Source organism: Chlamydomonas reinhardtii, chromosome 11 (genome assembly GCF_000002595.2).
Source record: "Chlamydomonas reinhardtii strain CC-503 cw92 mt+ chromosome 11, whole genome shotgun sequence".
In the NCBI taxonomy this organism is placed as follows: Eukaryota; Viridiplantae; Chlorophyta; class Chlorophyceae; order Chlamydomonadales; family Chlamydomonadaceae; genus Chlamydomonas; species Chlamydomonas reinhardtii.
The window spans coordinates 896,142-922,408 of NC_057014.1; the positions used below are offsets into that span (position 1 = coordinate 896,142).

Genomic DNA, 26,267 nt, shown 5'->3' on the forward strand with positions numbered 1-26,267 from the left:
GTCACGACAGCCGAAGCAGCTCCAAGTTTTGATTGTCCGCGCTGCTGCGACTCCAGAGCCTACCAGCATACAAACAGTCAATTAAAGGCTGGCTCGCGATGCGAGCGAACCCCCTGTCGTTCAGGGACGTGCCCCGTGCGAGGGCGGGTTTTGCGCCTCCAGCTCAGCGGTTCCAGCTGCACGTTTGGGCCTGGCGACTTGCGAATTCAATCCATGGTCTTCCATAACCTTTGGGAGGCAGTCCCATGGCCAGCGCTGCGACCCCTGGGGCAGGGGCGGAGGGACGCCGTGCCGTGGCGCCCGCCGGATGCGTTGCGGAGCGAAGGCTGAAGGGACGCTAACAGCGTGGCGCAGAGAGCGCGGGGGGTGGCTGCGTCCACCTGAACCAAGCTTGGAAGGAGGTAAGCTGCAAGACAAAATGTTCCAGAGCACGGGGCGCAGACAGCGGATGGGGGTTTGCCGCGGCGCGTCCCGGGACGGTTAGTTAGCGATGAGCTCATAGGTGTTTGCAACCGCAGTCGCGTCACCTTCCGGCATGGCTCGCCGGCACCATAAAAGCTGACCAGCCCTGTTAACAGGCGTCAAGCCCTAACCACAACCAAGCAACCGCACAAGGTCTACTAGAGTTTGACAGTTTTTAAGGGCCCCCCTTCTAACGAAAGCCACGCGAATACCCGCCGCCCGCCTCTTGCTATCGTTGGGCGCTGCGCCCTCGCTGCTCGCCCCCCTCCGCGCCCCTTCGCCCGCAGGCCTAAAAGGCCCCCGGCGACCCAGGTGAGTGCGAGTGGCCCCCAGGGCGCAGCTAAGGTTACACGCTACACGTGTTGCTGTCGATGCTGTCAGTGCTGTCAGTGCGGAGTTTGCGGACCCTCTGGGTTTGCGGCAGCAGCTGCGGCCTTGCCAAACGCAAGGCACGCGGCTGTAGCCTCAGAGCTGTAGCCGCAGCTGCGGCTGCAGCTGCGACTGCAGCTACAGCCGGGTCGTCCCGGGCCGGGTCCCCGGGGCCGGGGTGGGGGTGCGTGCTGGAGTCGTGACAGAGGGAACTACTCGGCTGCGCGGCTGCGCATCTCCAGGCCTCGCATCTCACTGGCCCCTTCCTCTTCTCCCTCCCCCACCTATCCCTCCTCCCCTTCCCAAACAAACCTGACCACAGGACACGGCAGCACCCATGGCCAACCGGCGCCTCCCCGCCGCCTGGCAGCTGGCCGCGCTGCTGCTACTGCCGCTGCTGCTGGCCGCGCCGCGCGCCGCCGCCCAGGGCTCCGGCAGTAGCAGCAACAGCAACAGCACCGGCAGTAGCAATGTGGACATGACCGCTGCCGTCAATGCTGCTACTGCCGAGAATCTGGCCTCGGGCCGGGCCCGTGCCGCCGCCAACACCTCCTTCACGGTGCCGCCGCCGCCGCCGCCGGGCTGGGAGCGCGCGCGGGCCTCCTGGTGAGCGGGCGGGAGGGGGTTGTAAATACCAGCCCAAACTAAACCAAAACCCCCCTGGTGAGCGGGCGGGAGGGGCCTGCAAGAGGGGGCCTGCAGGGGGGGGCCTGCAGGGGGAGGGGCCTGCGGGAGGGGGCCTGCGGGAGGGGTTGTGGATACCAGCCCAAACTAAACCGAAACCAATGCAAAGAGCGAGGAGGAGAGCGTCGCCTATGCTTTGACCTGCGGGGCCTGCGGGAGGGGTCCTACGTGAAGAGTATACGTGAGGGGCCGAGGGACGGGGATGCGATGTGGCTCGGGTGGGATAGGAACGGCGTGCCCAGCTGTCGATGTGCCTGTGCGCCGCGCTGCCGCTCCCTGGCTGTGCATGGGGTGTATGTGTACACACCACACACGACACGGCGAACATGCGGCGGCCGTGACCCGCATCGCATACACCATCCCTGCGTATGTCTTTTCCACAAACATACACAGGTACGGCACCCCCAAGCCCTTTGTGGACACGTTCTCCCCCTCCCGCGGCGGCGGCGAGTCCGCGTTCGGCATCCTGGAGTGGGGCGGGTAAGCGTGTCACACAGACACACGCCTGGCCCTCACTCGGTCCAGCAAAGTGGTTCTGGGCGACCTTTGCCTCGGCTAGTGTAGCACTAGAGGACATAACCCCCCCCTCTCCACCCCGCCCTAACCCCCCTCCTAGCTCTATTGCATTGGGTACGGTGTAGTTTGGGTTTGGGTATCTACAACCCCCTCCCCACTTGTGCCTCTCCTACCCCGCCCTACCCCCTCCCAAATTGTGCCATCCCCCACCCCGCCCTCCCCCCTTGCCCACTTGTGCCTCCCCCACGTCGTGCTCGCAGCTGCGGCTACACTAACGCGGACGGCTCCATGCCCTTCCCGCGTGACGCGGTCACCTCGTTCGCCGACACGAACCCTGACTTCCCGGGTGAGTCCCTCGGGGGGTAGTCATGATGATGGTGGCCGGGGGGGGGGGGGAGGAAGTGGGGTTGGGATGGCACCGGGGGGGTGGGGCGCTGTCCTGTTGCTGTCATGCGATGCGCACCCCTTTCGAACCCGTCCACGCCCGCAACACCAACCCACATCCCCTCACGGTACCCTCCACCCCCCTTACGCCTCTGGCCCCCCCCCTCTTTGGGACCCTCCCGCTTTTAGATCGGAATAACCCCCTCCCCCCCCACACACACACCCCACCCCACACCCCCACACCTGTCACCCCCTCCTCCTGTCAGGCAGCTGCGGCCGCTGCTACGAGGTGCGCTGCGTGAACGGCCCGGTGCTTGGCCGCAACGACCAGGCGGTGCCGGCCGAGTACTGGTACTACTTCCCCAAGTGGGTTCACCGTAGTCGTCATGGAGGGGCCCCGGGGCAAGTGCCTAGGCGTTAATTAGAATATATTATATATGGCTAAAATTGAACTAGTTAGGTAATAAATTGGGTGCGCCGTATGTGCCGTACCTGCTGCTGTACAGCTGCTCTGCTCGCCTACGCTTCCCTGTGTGTAACCACGCACCATCGCCAAAAACGCCACACGGCCACACCCGCAGGTACGGCAGTGCGCCGGACGACATGGGCCGCAGCTTCCCCGGCAACCCGGCATACAAGGTGGGGGTGTGGGAGGGCTGGGTGGATGTGTGGTGCGGGTGCGGATGTGGGGGTGGGATGTGTGATGTGGTGGGGGTGGGGAAGTGAGGGCTCGCATGTGGGTGGGCATGCACCTTCACTCCCAGCCTCTACCTGTGCCTCTCCCGCCGCCCATGACCCACTGCCCCCGCTTGCTCCCGTGCCCCCCCCCGGCCCCCTCTCCCCCTCTTCTCCCCCCCTCTCCTGCCCCCCACTCTCCCCCCACACGTTCACCCATCACGTCCTTCCCCCTTTCCTGCTCCCCCCCCCTCTCCCCCTCTCCCCCTCCCCTGCTTTCCCTCACCCTCTTCCCTCCAGGATGACTACGTGTTTGTGACATGCTGGGACCCGTCCAAGAGTGTGCGGGTGCGTCCACGGCAATCAGCAGCGCCCACGTGCGTGCCCGCGTGTCACCTGCCTTGCCCCAGCTCCCCCCCGGGCTCTCCCGTGCTCTGCTATCTGCCAACCGTGCACACAAGCGCCAGGCACATAGGAACTAGCGAGCACACAAGCACACACACGCAAACCCGTGTCGCACGCCCTGCCACCCGCACCCCCACAGGTTCACGTGGTGGACATCTGCCCTTGCTGGTACGAGCCCAAGGGCGAGCCGCCGCGCGCGCAGGTGGGTTGTGGGCGAGCGGACTGCCGACTGCCGAGGCACGGCCGTGACACGGGCCTCAGCTAACTGAATACTGGCTGCCCTTATCCCCCCGGGAAGGGTTGCAAGTAAACCCGCACCCCTCCTGAACCCACCCCACAAACCCCACCCCATCCCTACCCACAAACCCTACCCCACCCCACCCGCTACCCACAAACCCCACATCCCACCCCCACCCCCCTCCCCACCTTCCGCCAGGCCTCCTGCTGCTACACCAACTCCACCAACCCCAAGTCCGGCCAGCGCGAGATGGACCTCTCCTTCTGGGTGTATGAGCAGGTGGGGTGGGGTTGGGGGGGAGGGGGGAGCAGGAGAGGGAGGGGCAAGGAGAGGGAGGGAGGGGTGAGGAGAGGGAGGGGTGGAGGCGGGTGCGGAGCCTGCAGCAGGGTGAGAGGGAAGTGGAAGAGAGGCGTTGGGCGTGGAACTGGCCACCCCCGGCCTGCTTGTTTTCTTACCGAGTTGCCTCTCTCGCCACCCACTCTCTTGCCACCACACACACCCACACCACACGCACGCGCACACAGCTGGCTCACCCGATGTATTCCGAGATGATGCTGGACATCAGGTGCGAGTGTGTGCAAGTGTGTGTATGTGTGTTGAAGAGCACACGGCAAAACAAAACGCGCAGTATGTGTGTATGTGTGTGTACAGCATGCGTCAGGGGCATGTGTGTGTGTGTGTGTGTGTGTGTGTGTGTGTGTGTGTGTGTGTGTACAGCATGCGTCAGGGGCATGTATGGGTGTGCCTGGATTGACCCTCCCTCCTCATAGTTCACATCCATACTCACCCACCCCCATACACACACACATATATATATATACCCACATGTACACACAGGCCGGTGGACTGCGGCAGCGGCGCTGCGCTTCCCATGAGCCCCGGTGCGTGCGGCACCCAGTCGGTGTTGTGGGGGTGTCGAATGTTGTTGTTATTGGTGTGTTGCCTGTTTGGTGTGTTGCCTGTTTGGTTTGTTTGTCGGCGCAGGACTGGGATGGGGCGGGGGTTGCAGGCGCCTGTCCTGCTGTGCGCCAGCTCCACCTGCACACAGCCCCACCTGCACGCACCCAAACTCATATCCAGCCTCGCATCCAACCACCCACCCGCCCAACCAATCAAACCCGCAAACTGACAGGCTACATCAACCGCGACACGCTGTACGACGACATGGTCACCACCGGCTGGAGCTGGTTCCCCTATATCACACCCACACACAAGTGAGATAATATTACAAATGAGAGCGCGCTTCGTTCACGAAGAAGCACTCTGTGTGGCAAAGAGACATGCATGCGGAAGCAGCCCCATTTCATCCCATTCCCATCATCTGGCCTTTTCTGGAATCCGCCGGGATTGATGAAAAACACTCGCCCGCCCCTCCGCCCCACTCTTCCCCCCACACCTGCACACCTGCACACAGCTTCAACGTGACTGCTCCCGGCTGGGGCTACGGCGGCTCGGCAGCCGCGTGCGCCGAGGTCGGACCAGGTGGGCGTGGGTGTGGGAGGGGGTGTGGGGTGGAGGGCGTGGAGGGCGTGGAGGGGAAGATGGTTGCGCAAGCCACAAGGTGGGGCGGCAGTGCGGGCGCGGGGCCTGGAGCACGTGCGGGTGCGACACGGGATTGGCACAGCCCGGTGACAGTCGCAAACACCACGGGCGTTGGGGGCGCGGCACTCCGCACTCCCCTCCTGTCCCTACCCCAAGTCCCACACTCCCACCCCACCTGCCTTTACGCACCTCCCTCCGAGCCCCACCCCCGCCACCTGCCTACACCCCTAACCCCCGACCCCAACCCCACCTGCCCACACCCCTAACTCCCACACCCACCTGCTCACACCCAACCTCCCCTTCCCTCCAAGCCCCCATCCCCATCTATCCCCATCCAAACACCCACCCCAATAACTCCCTCCAAACACACACGCACACACACACACACACACACACACACACACACACACACACACACACACACACACACACACACACACACACACACACACACACACACAGGCGGCGGTATGACCTGGTGGTGCCGCGGCTGCAACCGCCCCGGCTACCAGCCCTTCGCCTCCGCCTCGTCCGTCAGCTTCTGGGTGCGCGACCGCTACCACCCCGGCACCGCGCCGCCGCTCAAGGCACGTGCGTGCGAGGGCAAGACACGGGCATTCGCGCGCGCATGCGCAATCGGCACCGGCTGCCCGTGAGGAGCTCACCGTCCTGTGCCCTCCCAATTTGCGGCTTTATGAATTTCTGAGCCCTCGTTACATGCGCGTGCGTGTGCGTGTGTGTGTGTGTATGTGTGTGTGCATGTGTGTGTGTGTGCGTGTGTGTGCGTGTGTGTGTATTGCCGCAGATGATGATTGCACAGCAGGAGGATGACACCTACTGCCCCGGCGAGGTGGGTGAGGGCGCCTGCTTTGGAGCACTGGGCACTGCGTTGTGTCGCCCCCGCGTCTACCATGGCATGGCACACAGTGACGCATGGCACACACGTGTTCTTGCGATTACCCTAAACCCCCTCCCTAAACGCGAATGTCCCCGCCGGGCACAAGGGAAAACACACACACGCAGGACTGTGTGTGCGATGTGGTGCGGCTCTGACGGCACGGCACGTGTGTGTCACCGTGCGCAGGCCTACCTCACCTCGCTCACCCCGTCAGCCCGCGGCGAGGACGGGTGGCTGCAGGTGATTGGGCGTGGCTGGTTGGGGCGGAGCTAGCAGCACATGGGCACGTGTATGAAAGAAACAACAGAAGGAAGCGTGCCCTGACGGCATCGGAGTTACTTACGGATACCTACCAATACCGAGCGTCGTGTTGCCGCGTGGGCACGTGTGTGGGGGGTGGGGTGGGGTGGGGGGTGGAGTAGGGAGTGGGTGGGCAGCGGAGTCAGAGGGCGTGGCCGTGTGCCCTGGCGTCTTCACCGCCACCGCCACAGCGCGCATTGCACCAACCATCTCCTGTCTGCTCCCCCCGTTTCCGCCGCCGCCACCCTCATCCCTTGCGCCTCCCGCCCTTCCCGGCCCCGGGCCCCTCCCGCGCGCCTGCCCTCTCTCCTCCCCACCCAACCCTGCAGTTCACACTGCCGTTCGACTCGACCTTCAACTGCGGCGACAAGAAATCCACGCGCGACAAGATCTCTTTCCAGTGAGTGGATGCGTCCAAGGGGGACGGGCCGGCTGGGGTTGCTTGTGATGCGCGACTGCTGCGTGACGTAGATTGCATTGGTTACAGTCAAGGGACCGGCTGACGCAGTTCACGAGCCAGCCAATGACGTGGAATGCGGTCACCCTGCTCTCTTGTCATGCCTGTTACCCTGCTCTGGTACAGTGGTAGAGCTTTCAGTTGCTGGTGATCCGATACTGCTGAATCAGTATCATGAATCATGCGACAAGGATCATGTAGCCAATAGTCGCCCGACATGAGTGTTCTCTTGATTGCGCACAGCACTGCACACACACACGGTCCTGCGTTTCCCTGGCGCTGGGTATGCCCTCTCTCACCCTACATGCAAACACGCAAGTCCGAACGTGCGCACACGCACACACGCACGCGCACACACGCACACACACACACACACACACACACACACACGCAGGTCTGTGGGGGGCGCCAACACGTGGTTCTGCCTGGACGAACTCAAGGTGGCGCAGGGTGGCAGTAGCAGCAGCAGCAGTACCACCAAGAAGTGAGCATCACCACTCATCGACATAACCCCACACCTGACTTGGTTAAGACAGCAGCAGGCGGGGGAGGGAGGGTGGTTTTGCGCCAGCCAACAGGTAGACTGGCAACACGCTGCGGCATGATTCCGAACGCCAATGCGCCCTGGAGTGCTGGCATACTACGGAGGAGAGGAAGGCAGTAGGAGGTGGAAGAGGGAAGCAAGACGCGGGGACCGCAGGAGACACGACTGTGGGAAGGGAGGGGCACTAGATGCGTTTCATTGAACCGATTCTTACATTTTTATGCATTTGCGGCGGTGCCCGCACACGGTTTTGTCTATTGTTTGCTTCGTCGCTGAACACAAAGCTTGTTGACGAGAGCCGCGAGGAAGTAAATGTAGGAATGGCCGGTAACAGGCAACTGGTGTTACCGTGGGTTCCAGGCTAACCCCCATAGGCCGGCCAAGCTTGATCCCCGTTGCAGTGCCCCTGGATAGCTCTCGGTGCCTGTTGCTTTGTTGTGGCAACTTCATTGGTCCGGCATCCTAAACATCTGGAAGGTGGACCGCAGCAAAGGGCGGTGGCGGACAGAGTTGCTTAGGGAGGTTGGGCTGGTAGGGAGTTGTAACCAACACCCACCAACTTGCCCACCAACGGTGGGGGGTTGACCTGGTGGCGGGAAGGGTAGGCAAACTGTCCCGTGTAGGGGGCGTGGTGACACAGGCACACAGCTGCGGTGGCTTGTAGCCTGTTAATAAGAATGTGGCGCACAAGGTCTGTACTAGCACAGGTGGATACCGTATCCCAGGTGCACAGCTGGGCTAGTGAGGTTGAAGGTGGGGGGATTGACAAACGTACGTGACGTCTGTTGGAGCTGCTCGTTGCACCGTTACCTTGAACCGGTGTTGTAATTGCTAGTTGCCACCGAGTGGGCACAGAAGTTATGCAAGGTTTTGGCATCAGTTGAGGCGGACAAAGATGGCAGGCAGGATGGCAGCCTATCCTCTGCCGGGGATGTCACACTTCGGGTGTAAACTGGCTGACGTTGGCAACGCATTGTCAGCACGCCAAGACTGCATGCAACTCAACAAACGTGGAGCTGCAAACTTCAAGGGCGTTGGTCACAAAGGGGCCTGCCGTATCGCCGGTGGCCGTTGGCCGGGGGCGTGCGGGGCAGCAAGGGGAGAAGTTGGTCAGCGACCGTGGCAGCGAGGCCGTGGCCGAGGCAGTCTGACGGGGCACCAGCTGAACGCCGTTATAATAGTGGCGGGCGCCATCGCACGCGGAACAGCCCACAAAAGTCTGCATGCGTTGGTTCGTGTTCATGTTGAAACCGGTGGCGTTCACAGTGACCTCCTGACGCAACGGTCGGGCGGGCGGAATGTTGACGAGTGGTTTTGGTGGCACAGGAGCTTGCACATACTGTTACATGGGTGAGCATACTTGCATAGTCGTATTCATACATTAGCTTCACACATGGAACATGACGTTCTCAAAACCTCCACAGCGCGTTCATTGTTGTTTTAATGTCGTGCCCCGGTGAAGTGCCTTAGCATGGCTGGACCCGCATATCATCATGGTTTCTTGTGGACCGTGCTCTTGCTCTGCTGCCTTACGCCAGCTCGCGCGTCCTCGGGTGCCGGTTGGAGCGGGGGCGCCCAAGGTAGGAGTGCAACCTGGGAGTGGGTATCGATATGTCGGTACCAGTAAGATGACTGCACCGGCAATAGCCAACTACTCGAACCTTGGAAACTCGCTAGGCCGGCTTGTTCGCGCTCGTCGACCACCAGCAGGTCAAGCGCCACTATTACATAGCCATAACAATGTCCTCTCAACTACCTTGATTACGAATGGACACGCAGTTTGTTGCTTGACCAGTTTAGGGTGCCTGCAATGAGCAGTCAGCATGCTCTGACCCGGTTGACCCGCGTCGATGTGCGCAGCGGTGCATAGAGTCAGCAAATGCAAGCACCTCAGGCTTGCTGTTGGCTGCACTTTCGTGTGGTTAGGTGCCATAACGATTGCGACCAGGAATGCGCGCTTTCTGCTCGGCCGCTGCGGAATAACTCGGCAGGGAAACTTTCCATGCTGACCTACAGCTACCTCTCTGGCCTGGATTCTGCCCGCAGCGTCACACCCGACCCGTCCACTTCCCCCCGTGCCTGCAGGCTCGGGCGCAGAAGCCGCTACCCCGCAGCCGCAGGAGCGACATTCTGGACTATTACACAGCGCGTGCACATCGTTTGAGCTGGATGACACCATAGCAATCCTCGCGCGAAACCACGGGTTCAGTCCCTTGGGAAGCGCGTCACTGCAACCGCACATCTCCAGCACTCCGGGCGACGAAGCCTTCCGCCTTCGCGTCCTGCTGGAGCCGTGGCGCGGGGCTGGCTACAACCTGTCCGCCTCCGCCCGGGCCCTCGTGACTCGAACGCTCCCCAACTCCTGCTTAACCCCGTCGGCCCCAGCATTAGCAGCAACAGCAGCAGCAACAGCCGTGGCGACGGGCGACGGGGCGGGAGGCGCAGCATCAGGCGGCGATGCCGGCGCCAGCACCGGCGATGTACTGCTTTCGGGCATGCCCATAGAAACCTCCGGGTTACAACGCCGCCTCCAGTCCGCTGCATTCAGTACGGCAGTACCGGTGACTATACGACTGGTGCCGTGGCAGGCGGACGCTGGCGCAGCCGCGGCCGGCGCCGCACCGGGCGCAATGGCGGCTGAGTTGGAGGTGCCTGTGGGTGCGTTCACCTGTGAGGTGGTGCCGCGGAGACGGAGCTCGTGGCCTCGTAACCAGCAGCAGGGGAACGGGCAGGGGCAGGGCCCGGATGACGCGGCGGCTGCGGAGCAGCAGCAGCAGCAGCAGGACCAGGACCTGGACGAGGTGGAGGAGGCGACGAGGACGCTGTTTGTTCAGCTGGAGTTGACGGTGGGTGTGTATGTGCGTCGGCATGCGCGTGCCTACGTGATCGGCAGAGAGGCCACGTCCTGCCAAGGAACGGGAACGGGAACTGAAGTGGCGCGCCCTGCTGTGCACTCCACGCAACCACGCTCGAGTTATCGTAGCATGCCGTAGCAACCCCTGTGTGCAGCTGAGCCTGCGTCTCCTGAACTAGTCGGATCCTGATCCTTGCTGAATCACACAGATCACGGGGCCCGGCGCGGAGGTGCACTTGGCTACGGTAGGCAGCAGCTACAACGCCCTGCCCGGCGGCTGCACCTACGCCACGATCATTGCCAGCTGCAACCCCGCCGTCTGCCGTGCCTCCGCCTCCGCCGCCGCGCGCCGCCAGCGGCGGCAGCTGGCGGAGGCGGTTCCCGCCGCCGCCGCCGCGCTGGCGTCCCTCGAGCGGATGCTTGGCAAGCCGCTGCCGGTGCAGCCGGCTGTAGCAGTGGCGGTGGCGGCAGTAGCTGCGTCGGTGCTGGTGCTGCTTCCAGTGGGCGCGCTGATGGCTACCGGCGTGCGCCGGCTGCAGATGAAGCGGAGGGAGTGGGCGGCAGCGGCCGCTGCTGGCGGCGCGACCGCCGCTGCGGCGGCGGCGGCGCTGGCGCTGCGGCGGAGTGGCGGCGGCGGCGGACGCAGCCGCAGCCGTAGCCGGAACCTCAGTCGCCGCGGCAGTTTGCTGGGATCTGTCTGTGAGGACAGTCTGGTCGCCAGCACTACCAGCGGGATCGGCGGTGGCACCGCGTGCGCTACTGCCGGCGGTGGTAGCAGCGGCCTGTGCAGCGAGGGCCCCGGCAGTGCGCCTGCCACGCCTATGCGGCCGCCTACCAGTGGCGTCGGCGGCGGGCCTGGTGCACGGATAAGCGGCGGCGGCAGTAGCAGTGGCAATGCCGACGGCGGCGGCGGGCTGACGCCGCCACGGCAGCTGCACTCCACGTTGTCAGAGCGGTCTCGCTCGCCCAGCCCTGGCATGCCGCCGCGCCGAGTCAGTTGTGGAGGCATGATTGGATCTGGTGGCGGCGGCGCCATGGTAGCCGGTGGCGGCGCGTACGGCTGCGGCGGCGGACCGGGAAGCGGTCACTGCACGCCCTCCCGCCTGTCGTGCATGAGCGGCGGCCTGAGCGGCAGCGATTTGAACTCTGCTACAGCCACGCCTCTCTGGAGCAGCTGCGGCAGCCGCAGTAGCAGGGGCTACAGCGAAGGCAGCGCCGGCCACGCCTCGAGGGGGCCTCAGGTCCTCCCCGCCTTTGTCAGCGCTAGCGGGATACCTCCCCCCGACCGCCGCAACAGCTGCAACAGCGGCCTGGCGCGCTGTAGCAGCAGCGCGCTAGCGTCGGGCAGCAGCGACGTCGGCGCCATTGGTTCTGGCAGTAGCAGCAGCGTCGCTGCGGCGGCCCTGGCGGCGGCGGCACCCAGTAGTGGCAGTAGCAGTCCGGCCTTGCTGCCGCGTGACGCGGAGCTAGACGGATTGCAAATGCGCAGTAGCGAGGGCGGCGACGACGCTGGGGCGACGTCAGTCCTGCGCTCGTCGTTGTGCGGTGGTGATTCGTTGAGCAATCCCGGGTGCGCCAGCGTCAGCAACCGCAGCGCTGCTGGCGTCAGTCAACGGGTTCAGCTACTGCCGCCGCTACCGCCGCCGCCACACGCACGGCCGCAGCCGCGGTGGGCTGGCTCCGCCTCGTGCAGGGCTGTCTTGTCGACACCGCCCCCGCATCCGCATCCGCCACCACCCTCGCCACTGTTGCCGCTACTACCCCTGCCAGCCCCTTCGCCCATGTCCGCGGCAGCTGCATCGCCGCTGGCACGTCACAGCAGCCTACCCGCGCCGGTGGTGATGCCGCCGCCGCCGCCGCCACCGCAACTGGTGACGATGCGGCCGCCGCCGGCGCAACCCCGTTGCTCGTGAGAGGCGCAATGCTGGCACATGTAGTTGGGCGAGCAGCGAGCGAGGGCGAGGACGCATACGGGTGCCGCGCAACCGCGGCACCCAACGCCCAACACTGGTCTCTCGTGTACAAGAAGACGAGAGACAACATCATCCTTTTACAGCCGCAGCAGCGGCGCTATTGCCAATTCTGTCAGCGTCGACTCACTTCGCGCCAGATGTCAGCGCGTCCGGCCGGCGGCGGCGACTGTCGAGGACATCCCGTCCTCCCCAGTCTGTTGCCGCAGCCATCGCCGCGTCGCTCGTGACCATGGCAGCACCTTCGTCATCATCAATATCACCTAGAAGCTGCAGGTGCACGGGCATCAAGTTTTGCTGATTCTTTACATATTTTAGATGTGGTCCCGCTGACGCAGTGCATGCGGTGTGTTTGTGTATTATTGGGTGCTAAAGTGTCCGTTTCCCATGCGAGGGGAACCACATATATTGTCCCATGCATCCAACAGAGGGGAAAGACAAGTTTTGCAAGTTGGCGTTATGGGTTGCGTCCGGGGCAGGATTGGGATGGGGTTGGTGGGTGCAGCTCCGTGACTGTGGCGGTGGCAAGCACTGTACTTCCGAGCGAGCGTCGATGCTGAACATGGCTCTAGATGCATTGCACAGCGTTGCTGATATCATGCATCCTCTGGCATCGTGTGCATGTCGTTTGCTTAAAGCATCTTCGATGCTTAGCAAGGCATGATGATGACTGAGTGATTTTCACCACAGCACGGCACATGGGCGCGTGGGTGTTGTATAGCGGGCTTCTACTGAGCCGCAACACAGCAATCACTCTGTCGCGTGATCTGACAACTATCTCATCTGATTTTTATACCGCGCCTGGCGATATAACAGTGGGCAAGCCGGCGCATGTGGTGTAGGCATACCTTCCCAGGCGCAGGGCTCGAAGCACGAGTGGATCGGGCATCATTCGAGGGGCCGTTTCATTCCCGCGCCATGATGACGAGGGAAGCCGTTACATGGAGGCGGGGTTCTAAGTGATTACGTGTGTGCGTCATGGCCTTTGCGTGCCAAAGACGACACCCTGAAACAACGGGTCCGTTTCAGCGCAAGTCCGTGGCTGACTGGTTGATGCAACACCGTTAGATGTTGATTAGCTGGTGTTCTGTTGGTCATGGACGGCCCTGCCGCGAGCTCTCATTACCCAAACAGATTCCTTCATGCTGCATTCCCAACGTGCGTCCAGTCGCGTCCAGGTGTTCGTGCGTGATACAAATGCCATTTCAGCCTCATCACCAGACATTGCTATGCCTACGATAATCCTGTTAAAGCTGGCCATCGTTGTTGAATGTGGGCTGATGAAGTGGGGTTTGCAACAAATAAACTCACAGTTTGGCATTGCCGTATGTGGAGGTGCCATGCACGCAGGCGTGCCCGTACCGGAGTACGCTGGGCTTGTTTCCTGAGAGAGTGGTTATGAGAAGGAAGGGGAAGGCGCAGCACCACACCAGCACCCCGATGAAGTGACCCTGTCGGCCGCACGTGGCTGCTTGCACAGCACATTGACGTGTGCCTAACTGCTATAATATGCAACACGCACCGCGCCGCGGTCGCCTTGCTTGGTAAAAGGTTGCCAGGCTTTCAGCCGACTGCGCGCGCTGCGAGGGAATGTAATGCAAACCTGCACCCGCCCAACCCTGCACCGGCCCCCGCCCCTACCCAAACCTGCACCCGCCCAAACCGGTGTACTGGTACTTGTCTACGGTAGAGTGGTAGACCACTTCTGGGTGTGCCGGTGCCGGTGCTGGGCAGCGGCTGCCAGCGGCGCCGGGGTCCGGGGAGGGTCCTCAACATGGGGCGGCTGCGCCCAGGTGCGTGTGCGTTGTCGCAAGCAGGGAGCGTGGGCGCCGAGGGGGGGGGGAGGTTCACAAGATGTCATGTAAGGTCCTTCCCTAGGAAACATCGTTGGGAATGTGGGGTTTTGTCTGAGACGGAGGGCCCTCATCGGTTGGCGGGAAAGGCACGCGAAGGAGAAGGAAGGTGCCAACGGGGGAGTGGGGGCTCATCCACGACTTGCAAATGCACTTGAGCGCTTGTGAAGCCCGCATGCAGCTATGTCGGAAAGGGTCTGAAGGCGCCGCGCCCCGCGCCGCGCCGGTTGCCTTGCGCCCGCCGAGTTATAGTGCGTCCTCGCAGTCGACGTATCCATGTCCAGGCTGTCCAGGCACGTACGCACATTTCAACTGCAGTTTGCTGGTGATCGGCCTGGTCTGGTCGCAAGGCGCCCAGCGACATCGACAGATACGCTTCGCGACCACCAGCTTGACTTAGTCCCCAACAAGCCGAGGTGTACTTATACACTGAAGTGCGATGATGCGAGACTACTAATAGTTTTCATTTGCGCGCTTGCTGTTTGAGGTTGCTGTGAGGTTTTGTAGCCTCACCAAGTGTTCCCTCAAAGTCCTCATGTGAATGCACACTACACGGTATGCAATGGAGTGCCCCGCAACAAAGCAGCGGCACTCAGCGGCTGGCGGACTAGTTGTCACAAGGTCACAGCAGCTTCCGGGCCTTCAGGGACTACCTCAGGAGATAGTCACAAGAATACTGACTCCGGTCCTTAGCAGTGGCCGTGGCGCGTACGCATCATGCCGGGACTTCCGCGACTTCTTGCTTTCTCAATTGTCGTCGACTGAGGGCGCAGCGCACTACCTCCTGCACCGGTGCGGTAGCGATAAAGCTGTCGTTGCCATTTATGGAGAGTATTCTGGTCTCTTGCAGTTTTTGGTGCGACTGGACATCAGCGCTCGGCGGCAGCCGGCCGCACAAGGCCCAAGCAGTAGTGCCGCTGAGCCTGAGCCGGCCCCCGTGCCGGGGCCCCCGCCGCACGCCCCCCTCCCGCTCCCGCCGCTGCTAACCCCGGCGAGCGACCTGGACTTCGCGGCACCTCTTGACATCCTGGATTGCGAGGAAGCAGAGCAGCTTGCATGGATCGATGCGGAAGACAAGCTCGCGCAACAGCTGGTGGAAAAGCTCGTTTCGTTGCACGCCGTTGTCAACTTCAAGCAGCTCCTCTCGAGGGCGTGCGCCGCAGGCCACATCCGCCTCGTTCAGCGACTCCTGTCAGGCGACCTGCAGCTTTCGCTGCCAGCAGGCAAGGCGGCGGCGCCGCCGCCGCCAGCGCCAATGCTGCTGGCGCCGCAGCAACGGACCTGCAGCATGGATCTACCATGGACGTTTCTGGCGGCGTGCTACACGGAGACGCTGAAGCAAGCCCGCCACGCTGGCCGCTGCATGGAGGTACTGCAGCTACTGCGGTGGATAATCCAGGAGCAGGAGGCACCGCAGCAGCCGGCGGTTGACCGCAATAACAGCAGTAGCAGCGGCGCCGGCGACAACGGCGACGACGGAGGTGCCGCTGCTGGTGCTGGCGGCAGCGATGGCAGTGGCGGCGGTAGCAGCATTGGCCGTGGCGCAGACCTTCAACACATGGAAAGGCAGTCGCTGGCCTCAAACACACACCATCCGCGCGTGGTGCTGGGGCTGGTGCCGTTGCTGGCACGCGCATGGGCCCCTGGAGCCGCCGCCGGCGCCGGCGACGCCGCCGGAGCAGCCGGAGCAGCGGGAGCTGCAGGAGCTGCTGTCGACGCTATGGCAGCCGGTCCCTCTACGTCCGCCTCATCATCAGGCACCGCCGCCATGCTGCTGCCTGCTGCTGCTACTGTTGCAGACCGGCTGGCCCCCTGGAGTGTGTGCTGCCGCCGCCATCCCCAGGAAGCCGCGGCCCTGACGGCGGGGGCTGCTGAGACCTGGCGGCTGATGACCAGCGCGGCCGCCGCGGCGGCGGAGGCGGCGGCGGGGTCGACGGCGGGGTCGGCGGGGGCGCCAGAGACACCGCCGACAGCGACAGGAGGGCTGCTGGGCAGCGGCAGTGCCGCCGCCGCCGCCAGCCCCGGGCCCGGTGACGGCGGCGGGCCCGATGACGATGAAGGGCACTTGGGCGCTGCTGGCAGGAGGGCATCGGTGTGGCGGCAGCTTATGCGGAAGGCCACGACCGTGTGGGGCTATCGGCGGCCGCTGCGGCTGGCAGTAGCAGTAGCAGGGGTGGCAGTAGCAGTAGCACGGGTGGCTGTAGCAGCAGCCCCTGCTGCGTCTCCCGCCTCCTCGCCTGACGCCGATCTGGCGGTGACTGCTGCTGATGCTGCTGATGCGGCAGCCGGCGGTGCTGCTACCGCCCCGGCCGCTCCCGACGGGCTGCAGGTGCAGCAGGCGGCGCAGGCGGCAGCGGCCGCTAGCGCCCTGCAGCAGCGGCAGCAGTGGGTGATGATGGCTGCACAGGTTCTGAGGGAGGCGGTGGCCCTGGGTAACGCCCGCCTTGCCAAGGTAGGTGCAAGGGGCAGGGCAGCAGGAAGGCGTGTTACATCAGTGTCAGTGTGTGTGTGTGTTTGTGTGTGTGTGTGTGTTTGTGTGTGTGTGTGCGTGTGTGTGTGTGTGTGTGTGTGCTGTTTGCCCGGTCCATGTGTACGGTATGCATGCGCGTGCATGTGTGCGAGCGAAAGCGGCGTAAGGATGGCAAAGGGAAAAAGGGCATGCATGTGCTGCTCAAGCCGCTTTGCATTCCCGTCGTGCTTGCGTGCGTGCTTACTCACGGTATTGCTTGATTGCCCAGTTGAAAGTCCCAACCAAAGTTCCTTTTGGTGTATGCACTATGTGTGTCGTCCAGGCGCTGCTGCACTCGGGCCTGCCAGCCCCCGCCGATGCGGCCACGACGGTCCTGACCGCCAGTGGCGACCGCAGCAGTGAGGAGCTGGTGCGCTGGTTCGTCCTGCGCCGTGACACGCCCCTGCCCCAGCAGCCGACCCAGCAGCCGCCGCCGCCGCCACAGCAGGGCAATGCCTCGCAGGAGCAGCGGCAGCCGCGCCATGAGCAGCAGCTGGAGCAGCCGCAGAAGCGCCAGCAGCAGACGCCACCAGCCCAGCAGATAATCCCAGCATCCCACGGTGGCAGCAGCAGTAGCAACGGGAACGGGATCGGTGCGCCCAGCAGCAGCAGCGGCAGCGGCGTCTGCGCTTGCGGCGCTGCGGACAGCAGGCGGCAACGTGCGTGTGTGCCGCATGAGGTGGTGGAGGGGTTCATGTCAGAGGGGCTGGGCGCGACATCGCTACAGCTCTTGATCACAGAAGCATTGGACCGCGGTTGGTCCGATGACAGCGTCTTGGGGCTCATGGCGCTGCACGTGGCAGTAGCGGCGGCAGCTGCGGCACCAGCAAAGAAGGAGAGCTGGGATCAGCGCTTGGGAGTTGCGGCGGCAACAGAAGCTGTGGCAGCCGTTGCAGCCTCTGTGGTGGGTGCAGCAGCCACGTCAGCGGCCGCGGCGGCAATGGCAGCGGCCGGAGCAGCTCTGAGTTCGGCGATCGGGGCTGCGGTTGGCGACACGACAAGGGGCGGCGGCGGCGGCGGCGGCGGTGGCCCCGGCGGCAGCAGAGGCGCCAGCAGTTGCGCGGCGGCTGGTGCTGCTGTGCCTCTGGAAGTTGCAGCATGGCTGCGGAAGCGTTTCCTGCAGGCTACAAGGTATGTGGATAGATACGACACGCAAATTAGTAGCTAGTTGGCATGCATGCATGCCAGCTGCTGGCCAGTCCAGTAGTCTGGCACCAGCAGCTGGACGTGATTGCGACGACTCTGCTTTAAGCCCTGACGCGGTTGCACGTACAGGAGCGGCCGCAACGGTATGGTGGTTGCGATGACGGCACGCGGCTGGATCCAACCTACCGACCTCGAGCCTGGCCACCTGTGTGCGCTGGCAGCGGCGGCGGGCGGCGCAGGCGCCAGCGCCGGTGCAGCAGACGGCGGCGGCGGCGCAGCTTACGCTGCTGGTGCTGACGCATCAGCAGCAACAGCATTAGCAGCGGCCGAGTCGGTGGAGATACTGCTGCGTGTGGGCGGAGGCGGCGTGTACGGAGCGGGCTCGCGCGCGTGCCATGACGCGCTGATGCACGCAATCTGCCGCGGGTGAGACACAGCAATAATGCACACATGCGCAATCAACATGACTGGTCCCGCAGGAGTAACAAGGGGCGCCGTACCAGTGACGCACACAGTGCACTGTGCCACGTGGCAATTGACGGAACACGCAGCCGGGGCCACACCAATTCCGTGGCATGGGATGCCTACAGCCCCAAGCAACTAGCCCGCTCCTAACTTGTTTGCGGTCGCTCATACCAACCCACCGCATTCACCATCAACACAACATGCGTTGATTCTCTTAACTTGTCTGGGTTTAAACACACATGCAAACCACAGGCCGCCGGCGCTCCCAACAATCCGAGTGCTGCTGCGGCACGGCGTGGTGCCCACAGCGGCTCACCTCGCCGCGGCAGCCTTGGCGGGGGCTGTTGCAGCCTGGGACGGCTTGTCCGCTGCAGCCGTCACGGCCGCAGCAGCCGCCATTGAAGCTGCTGCTGCCGCTGCCACAGGTTCAGCTGGCACCATGATGCAGCTACAGCCGTCCCAGCCCTGGGTGTTGCTGACTCACCTCCTGCTTCTGCACACGCCACACAAAGGCGCGCACAGCTCCGACGTTGCGGCTGCCGGCGCCAGTAGCATCATCTGCGGCAGCAGCAACCGCGTTGGCAGTAGTAACAGCAGTAGTGGAGGCGGCGGCTGTGGCGGCTGTAGCGAGCTAGCTGCCATCAGGGCAGGCGGGCTGTCGGACATCGTTCTGGAGGCGTTGGGGATGCTACTGCCGCCGCCGGCAGTTGGCTCCTCCGCGGGAGGCGTTACTACTCAAGTTTCGTTTGGCCCGTGTTCGTTCCGTGCCGTCGTGCCCTTCTTGAGGCTACCGGAACACCTCAAGCCGGTTATGATTGTCAGGGGTGACGCCAGGGGCGTCCTGAGGATAGCACCAAACCCCAGGACTGACGACGATGCTTTGGCTGGTTGGGCGTGGGAGCGCCCTCTGGGCCGCGCGGCCGCCTCGTTTCTATCTCGGGCGCTTGCTTGCCTTGACACCAAGCGATGGCAGGCGTTACAAACAGCCACGTTGATGGGAGCTCCTGCTGCTGCTGCTGCTGGCAGCCCCGCCAGCAGCAGCACCGCCGCCCCGCCAATGGCAGCGGCGGTGTCTGCTGAGGCAGCAGTGCCAGTGCTTGCGGCCGCCGCACAAGCAACAGTGTCCCTCACAACAGCAGCAGCCTCCCCGGCAGCGGCCCCGGCAGTAGTGCCCACAGAAGCTGCTGCTAATGCGACGGAGGATGGGATGCGGCTGCACCTGGCGGCGGCGAGGCTCCGAGCGGTGCTTTCGAGTCTACATTTGGAAGAGTGAGTGTGGACGGCGGCGGCGATGGCACCAGCAGAGGTGGTGGGGGCCTTGCTTCTCGGTAGATGGCACGAACTGCTGGCGGAGTTCAGAGGAGAATGGGGAGGAAGCAAATGGTGCTGGACGTTGATAGGGCTAGGTCTTGGGCTATACGCCTGCGTTTGCCGATAGGAACTATAGGAATACAATCCGGAGTGCTTCCTATTTCCTGCTTGCATTTATTCCGTCCTTATGACGAGTCTTATGCACCCCCTGTTCACCTACCCAATCCTTCAACAGCGTCAGGCCAGGCAACATCAGGCGTCTAAGCCTGGTGCCATCCATACGCATATGGCGCGAGCACGCACCCTCCGACTACAGCTCTGCCCTGTGGCCGGAGCTGCTGCCGCTGCTACAGCCGCCTACCAGCAGCAGTAGCAATGGCAGTAGCACCGGGAGACCTGGCGGTGGTGGCGGCGGCGAGGCCCCCGCGGCTGGCGGTGCGGCTGTAGCAGCGGCGGCCGCGTACATGGAGCATCAGGCTCAGTCGCGGTCGTTGCAGCAGGCACTGCCGCTCCTGCTAGCGGCCAGTGCTACAGCCATCGTTGTCGGAAGCGGGCCGCCGGAGCGGTAAGCACGTGCCACTTCCATGTGCATCGGGGCGCGCTCATCAATCTTCTGGTAACTTTTGCGCGATGTCAGGTCTTGCACCTTCCTTACCTCAAACCGCTAGCTACAGGCCCGTATTTACAGTGCCATACAAAGCTGATCTCGTTCCGTCCGGACAGTTGAGCCCAGGTTGCGTGTGTGTGCCATGTGTCGCATGCATGCATTTCCAGGTTTCGTCCACCGCCGGGGGCTGTTGGAGGCGCAGCTGCGCCCGGCGAAGCCGCCGCCGCCGCAGCAGCAGGTGGGGCGGCCGCTGGCGGTGCCGCCGCCGAGGCTGGTGGCGGCCAAGTGCAACAGCAGCCGCCACCACAGCCCAAGGTCCCTAGGGACTTTCTTCGCATGAATTACTTCGGCTTGCTTAGTGGCGACGATGATGCCGCAGCCGCCGCAGCTATCCTAGAGGGGTGGGGCAATGCCCGCGGTGGGAGCGCCGCTGCAGCAGCCGGAGGCGAAGCTGCTGCGGCTATTGGCGCCGATTCCGCTGGCAGCACAGCAGCCGGCGGCGCCGGCGCCGGCAGCACTAAACCGCAGGGAATGACCGCTGCTGCTTGCGCTGCGGCGGCGGTGGCGGCGGCGTTGCGCCGTATGCGCGGCGGGTTTGGTACGACTGGAGGCGGTGGCGGTGGTGCCGGCGCTGGCGATGGCGACAGCAGGTACCCCTACGCCGCGTGCTCAGCTCGGGCTGCGGCTGTGGTGCGTGTCCTGTGTGAGGCGATGGCAGTAACAGCCGCAGGCGGCGACGGTGGCCGATCTAGCCGGTCGCCCAGCAGCCCGCTACTGCCGCTGTTGCGCGGCAGTAGCAGCCAGCGGTGCGAGTACCTAGCGGAGATGCTGCTACTGCCGGCCCTGGAGTGGACGCTGCTAATGCCGGCGGGTTTTGGGGCGCCGGTGCCGTGCCCAAGTGGTGCAGCAGCGGGCGGCGTGGGCGCTGGGCGTGAGGCTACTGAGGTTGAGCGTGGCAGCGGTGATGCCGGCAGTAGCAGCTGTCAGCCATTGCTGCTGCCAATCCAACGGCTGCGGCTGTTGCTGGTCATGGCACGTGGCGTGCTGGCGGGTGTGTGTGGTGCATCGGCAGCAGGAAATAGCGTCGGCAGTAGCAGCAGTAGCCTCACGCTGGCTTCGGTGCTGACACCGGCGCGGCTGCAGCCGCTGCTGCGACGCGTGTGCCGCAGGTGGGAGCAGGCATGACGAGGGCTGGTGCAGTACTTGCTGGAATGAGGGAGGTGCAGCGCAGAAGTCACTTGCCATGCATGCACTCACCGCGTGCCCGTGTCATACAATGGCATATCCCGCACATGTACACCCCCCCCCCTTATGCAGCTGCAGTTCTCCTTGCCGCGCAACTGTTTCCTTACGGGATTGGTTCAACGTTGACCCCCCTGCCCCCGCAGTCTTCCTTCCCTTGTGCGCATTAACATACACACACACATACAAACACAGGTACATCTCCCTGGGTGAAGGCGAGCGGCTGGGTGAGCTGCTGGACGTGCTGAGTCAGGATCTGTACGGCACTGTACACGGCAGTAGCAGCAGCTGGGGTGCCAGGGGCAGTAGCAGCGCCCTGCGGCACAACCTCCCCGCAGTGGGGCCACTCCTCTCACCGGACGCCGTTGTTACAGCTTTTGAGCTGGCTGCTGCTACAGCTGCTGCCACAGCCGCAGCTGCTGCCAAAGCTGCCGCTGCCGCCGCTGCCGCTGCCGCTGCTGCTGCCATCAATGGTGCAGTGGCGGTGGTCTCTGATGGCGGCACCACCAGCGCAACTGAGGCGCATGCGGCTGCCAGCAATCAGAGCGCGGTGGCTGCGATAGGCCATGTGGGTCGGCATGCAGTGGCCGGGGGCACACTGCGCCCTCAGGAGCTGGAGGCCGCTCTGGGCATAGCAGTCAGGTGCGAGCGGGTGCAAGAGTGGCAAATACTGCAGCGGTCAGGGTCTGCCATAGCTAAGGCAGGGAACGAGCTGCGCGTTTATGTACCTGACACTCTGCGTACGTTACCATACATCTGCTGATCTGCATGAGTGCATTGCCAAGGTTCAGCACTGCTTCCTGTGTGTGCTTGTGTGTTCTGTGTGCGATCGTAGGTCCGAGCAGTGGCAGGTTGTGCAGGCACTGTTGCGTGCGGGTGCCGGCTCAGTCGCCTTCCGCCAGCGCCTGCTGCACCTGCTGCAGCAGGAGGTGGCCACACCACCACCATGCCCACTACCACCACCATCATCATCGAGGACAACAACAGCAGCAGGTGGTGCACGCACTGCCGCCACAAAGGCCGCTGCATCCAGGGCTGTCGCCGCCTATAATGCCGCCTGCAGCAAAAGGGCCAGCATTGCAGAGACGGCGGTGGTGCTCTCAGCGGCGCTGCAGCAGGAGGAGGCCAGCGGTGGTGGCGTTGGCACCGATGGCTGGGGCAGCGGTGGTGAAGATGGTGGTGAAGATGGTGGTTGTGGCAGCAACGGCAGCGGTGGCAGCTATGGTGGTGGCCGTGGTGCTGGTGGCGGTGGCAGTGGCGGCAGAATGCTGACTGGTGAATCTGCAGCAGCGGCAAGGGTGGCAGGGGGCAGCGGCGGCTGGCGCTGGTGGTAGGTTACTGGTGAAAACCCAGGAGGCAGCGCTTGCTTTGTGACAGCAGCAGCAGTGGTGGCAGTAGCGGCAGTAGTGCTTGCCATGCCACTTTAATAAAAACCACTTATTTGGGGTTGTCAGGTTCTGCTGCTGGTGCTTGGGCTGCCCACACCATGGCTACTGCTACTGTTGAGGCTGCTACTGCTGGTGTTCACTCCCCGGTGTGGTGCTGAAGCAGCTGGCAAAACCAGCACTGCCCAGCTGTGGCCAGGCCTTGCACCTTCGGGGAGCGCCAAAGAATTGCCCCCAATGTAGGCCCTTGGGCAAGAAGACTGGGCATTTCTCTGGGTGCATTCTCGCCGCGTGGGGCTGCATGCGGCCCCCGTATCTCGCCAAGTACCCCTTCCTGGCGGGTTTTGGGGGGCGGAAAACGTGTTAGGCAAGCGCTTGCTTGCGTAACATATGACCGCACGCACGAAGTCAACCTCTTGCTTTCACCCCTTGCGCGTTCCAAACACAGCGCCGCGGCACGACACGGCTTGCTGCTGCTGACGACACAGGGCAGCACCGTGTGGCCCTTGCAACCGCAACGTCCGCCACTCCATGCCCACCAGCACCACTACCGCCTGTGCCCTCACCGCTGCTCACAGCGGGTCCTGTCCGCGCACACACACGCCCCCACATGCCCTGTCATGCATGTGCCGATGCGGGCCTGGTTTCACAATCACAACAGCTAGCATGCCAAACATGCCCCCATGCGATGTGATCTGACTTCCAGCATCATCAAAGCAACGGTGTCCAGTCCAACGCCTTGCTCTGAGTTTACTTGTCACCGCGGCTGCAGCCCGGGGCCCCGCCCTCCGGCCCTGGCTCACATCCCGCCCGCGGGCGCCGCCGCCGCCGCTGCAGGCGTGGGCGCCTGTGCTGCTGCTGCTGGCTGCGGTGGCGGCATGCCGTACAGGCGCTGCATGTACTCGGGCGGGAGCGCCGTGTACTTGATCCTGTGTGGGGAGGTTTGCAGGGGGGGTGGAGGGGTTCGGGGGGTGCAAAGAGTTGTAGGAGAGTGGAGGGGCGTTCCCCACCCCATTCCTGTGAAGCTTCCCTTCTCACTTCCTTCTTCTAATCTGTCATGCCTGGAATCGCCCCCCCCCCCCGCACACCTCTGCAGCGAGCTGAACTGATGACTAAGAATGCGATCCAACTTGTTCCAGCGCGCGCGATCCGCGTCCGTCAGGTGCCGCCGTACAGGCACGCCGCCGCCACCGCCGGTTGACGTGGCGGCCGCGGCTGCCGCCATCACCTCGGGCAGCGGCGCCGCCAGCGGCGCCCGGAGCGTGCCCAGTGACGGAGATTCCAGATCCACGGTCGCTGCGTACGGCTGCACTGTGTACTGCAGTCCGCTGGCAGCGTCAACGGCACCGTTGGGGGTTGGCAACGGGCCGCCGCCGCCGCCTCTCCCTGATGCCGCCGACGCCGCCGACCCTGGCCCTGGCCCCGCTGCCGTGCCGACCCCTCCTTGCCCTCTCCTCTCCTGTGCCCCGGCTGGCCCTTGCCCTTGCCCTTGCCCTGCTTTGAGTGCAGCTGCCGCAGCCCCCGCGCCCGCCGCCGCGGCTGTCGCCGCCGCCACCGCCGCCGCCGCCTGCTCCCGTGCCGCCTGTTTGGCCAGCAGCTTGGCTTGCCGCGTGAGGGGCTCCAGGTCGGCCTGCGAGGTGAGGGGCGGAGGGCGGTAGGCATCATCGTTGGTAATTGGTTTCTGGTGCACAGCTGCAAGACGCGGTAAGCAAGCGGCACAACGGCACATGTCAAGGCCGTGGCCGCCTGGTCCTTCCGGCCCACCCCGTGGACCCACCCTGACGCAAGCTTTGCACCCCGGGCCATCCTCGGCACGCCAGCTAACAGGCTGGGCCGTTGCACGGCACCCTTGCTCTCCATTGCTCCAATGGACGAGCTTATCCCTTTTCCCTCTCTTGGGTCTTGTGGACCCGATCTCATTCCGGTGGATCCACCCGCCAACCGATTGGCTTGCTTTGTGTCCTGGTCTGAACTTCCATCCACCCACCCACCGCCCACGCACCTGCAGCTTCTCGAAGCCCTGCTGCAGCGCAAAGGTGCAGCGCTGCAGCCGGGCGTGTGTCACCTGGTGCGCGGAGGGAGCCTGCGATCAGGGTGAGGGGGGAGGGAGAGTGTGTGTGTGTGTGTGTGTGTGTGTGTGTGTGTGTGTGTGTGACATTTGACGATGGCCTTCGGAAGGTCGCAGCGGTCATGGCAGGACAAAGTGCCCGCGCCTCGTAGCCCTGACGCTAATGCAATTATCACCACCAACAGCGTCGTTGCCTTGCGACAGCCGGCTCTAATCCCTTGTAAGCTCACCAGCACCTGTCAAGCTCTCAAATGCTAATCATACTCTGCTCACCTGCATAATCTTGTTGTTGGCGATGTAGTAATAGGCCAACACCAGCGGCCGCTCCTGAGGGTTGGCGCTGGTCCGGATCTGGATTGGAAGAATTGGGGATTCAGCAGGGGGAGGGGAAGGGGCATAGGGTGCGGGCAGGAAGCACGGGGATTGTGCAGGCGGATGGGCAGTTGGGGTGCGAGGAGGGCAAGGGCGCCGGAGGATGGAAGCAGCAGCCCTCGGCCTGCAACTGCCGAGCGCCGCTAGGATGTGCAGGCTGTTGACTTGCTGTGCATGGCCCCTCAGCTGCTGCCCAATCCCGCAGGCCACCACCGAGCAGCCTCAGGACGGCGGGGCGCGCGCGGCGTGGTGCTGGATTTGGCGCGGCTGACCATTTGTGGTTTGGCCTGGCCGCTTTCTTACCCCTGGGCAACCCCTGCTGAACTCCCATACCGCACGCCGACGCCACCATCCCCACCCCCATCATAGCCGTCGTTACATGCGACGCGCAACCAAGCGTGCACGCCCGCTGCAGTGCGTCTCCCGCCCAGCCCCATGCTCCTGCCCTGCTTCAGCGGGCAAACATGGCTGAAAGTGCACACCTGCTTTCTAATGGTGAACGCATTGGGCTCCTGCGAGTTTTCGAGTACAAACTCGGGGCGTCCGTGGGGAAGGCTCCTGCGCAGCGGCAGCACGCGAGCCGGAAGGGGCCAGATCACCGGGCTGCAGCCTATCTTTGTGCAGTATGCGCTTACTCTAGTACGCCTGGAACCGCCGGGTCCAGCCCCGCTAGCCGCGCCTCTGTGTTGTTCACTGTAATCGGCTGTCCATTCGCGTCCCTCCCGGCAGCTGCGAAGAATGATGACTGTTCGAAGTATGCTAGTGCTTTAAATCGATCTAAAGGAAACCAGCCAGCGCAAGCGGGAATGAATTCTTGAAGACCGGTTTGGTCCTGTTGATCCATTTTACGCCGGCTGCTTGTGATAGTGACTGTTCATGCTTATCTGTTGTGAAAAGTGTTGTCGCTCCGGCATTTGCGAGAAGACCAGCGCTTCACTCATGGCCACTTTGCGGCGAGGCCCGAGAGCAATGGGTGCCCAAAGCAGACTGTGAAGGCCGCGGCGCATGAGC

General features: G+C 63.7%; 4 protein-coding genes across 4 annotated transcripts; 3 read left to right on the forward strand and 1 right to left on the reverse strand.

Moving 5' to 3' along the window:
* Positions 1-32: 32 nt before the first annotated feature.
* On the forward strand, positions 33-8,437 carry CHLRE_11g467656v5 (uncharacterized protein). The gene is made up of 19 exons (XM_043067409.1): positions 33-401; positions 750-774; positions 1,154-1,437; positions 1,909-1,995; positions 2,292-2,377; positions 2,682-2,781; positions 2,997-3,054; positions 3,391-3,438; positions 3,635-3,697; positions 3,932-4,012; positions 4,258-4,298; positions 4,571-4,614; positions 4,866-4,947; positions 5,148-5,215; positions 5,738-5,862; positions 6,081-6,125; positions 6,360-6,413; positions 6,803-6,873; positions 7,325-8,437. Exons 3-19 carry the CDS (start codon positions 1,169-1,171, stop codon positions 7,416-7,418), a joined length of 1,416 nt encoding a protein of 471 aa, XP_042919406.1. The 5' UTR covers positions 33-401; positions 750-774; positions 1,154-1,168; the 3' UTR covers positions 7,419-8,437.
* Positions 8,438-8,852: 415 nt separating this feature from the next.
* On the forward strand, positions 8,853-13,906 carry CHLRE_11g467657v5 (uncharacterized protein). Its single transcript, XM_043067410.1, has 3 exons — positions 8,853-9,054; positions 9,560-10,320; positions 10,538-13,906. Exons 1-3 carry the CDS (start codon positions 8,946-8,948, stop codon positions 12,239-12,241), a joined length of 2,574 nt encoding a protein of 857 aa, XP_042919407.1. The 5' UTR covers positions 8,853-8,945; the 3' UTR covers positions 12,242-13,906.
* A 704-nt stretch (positions 13,907-14,610) lies between these two features.
* CHLRE_11g467658v5 (uncharacterized protein) lies at positions 14,611-23,094 on the forward strand. The gene is made up of 8 exons (XM_043067411.1): positions 14,611-16,603; positions 16,944-17,791; positions 17,936-18,232; positions 18,524-19,540; positions 19,818-20,147; positions 20,357-21,358; positions 21,627-22,073; positions 22,267-23,094. Exons 1-8 carry the CDS (start codon positions 14,714-14,716, stop codon positions 22,763-22,765), a joined length of 6,330 nt encoding a protein of 2,109 aa, XP_042919408.1. The 5' UTR covers positions 14,611-14,713; the 3' UTR covers positions 22,766-23,094.
* A 72-nt stretch (positions 23,095-23,166) lies between these two features.
* On the reverse strand, positions 23,167-26,182 carry CHLRE_11g467659v5 (uncharacterized protein). Its single transcript, XM_043067412.1, has 6 exons — positions 25,892-26,182; positions 25,739-25,814; positions 25,158-25,235; positions 24,819-24,899; positions 23,905-24,446; positions 23,167-23,745 (listed from the first exon to the last, which is right to left on the reverse strand). The coding sequence occupies exons 1-6, from the start codon at positions 26,098-26,100 to the stop codon at positions 23,616-23,618; spliced, it is 1,116 nt and encodes a 371-aa protein (XP_042919409.1). The 5' UTR covers positions 26,101-26,182; the 3' UTR covers positions 23,167-23,615.
* Between the last annotated feature and the right edge of the window lie 85 nt (positions 26,183-26,267).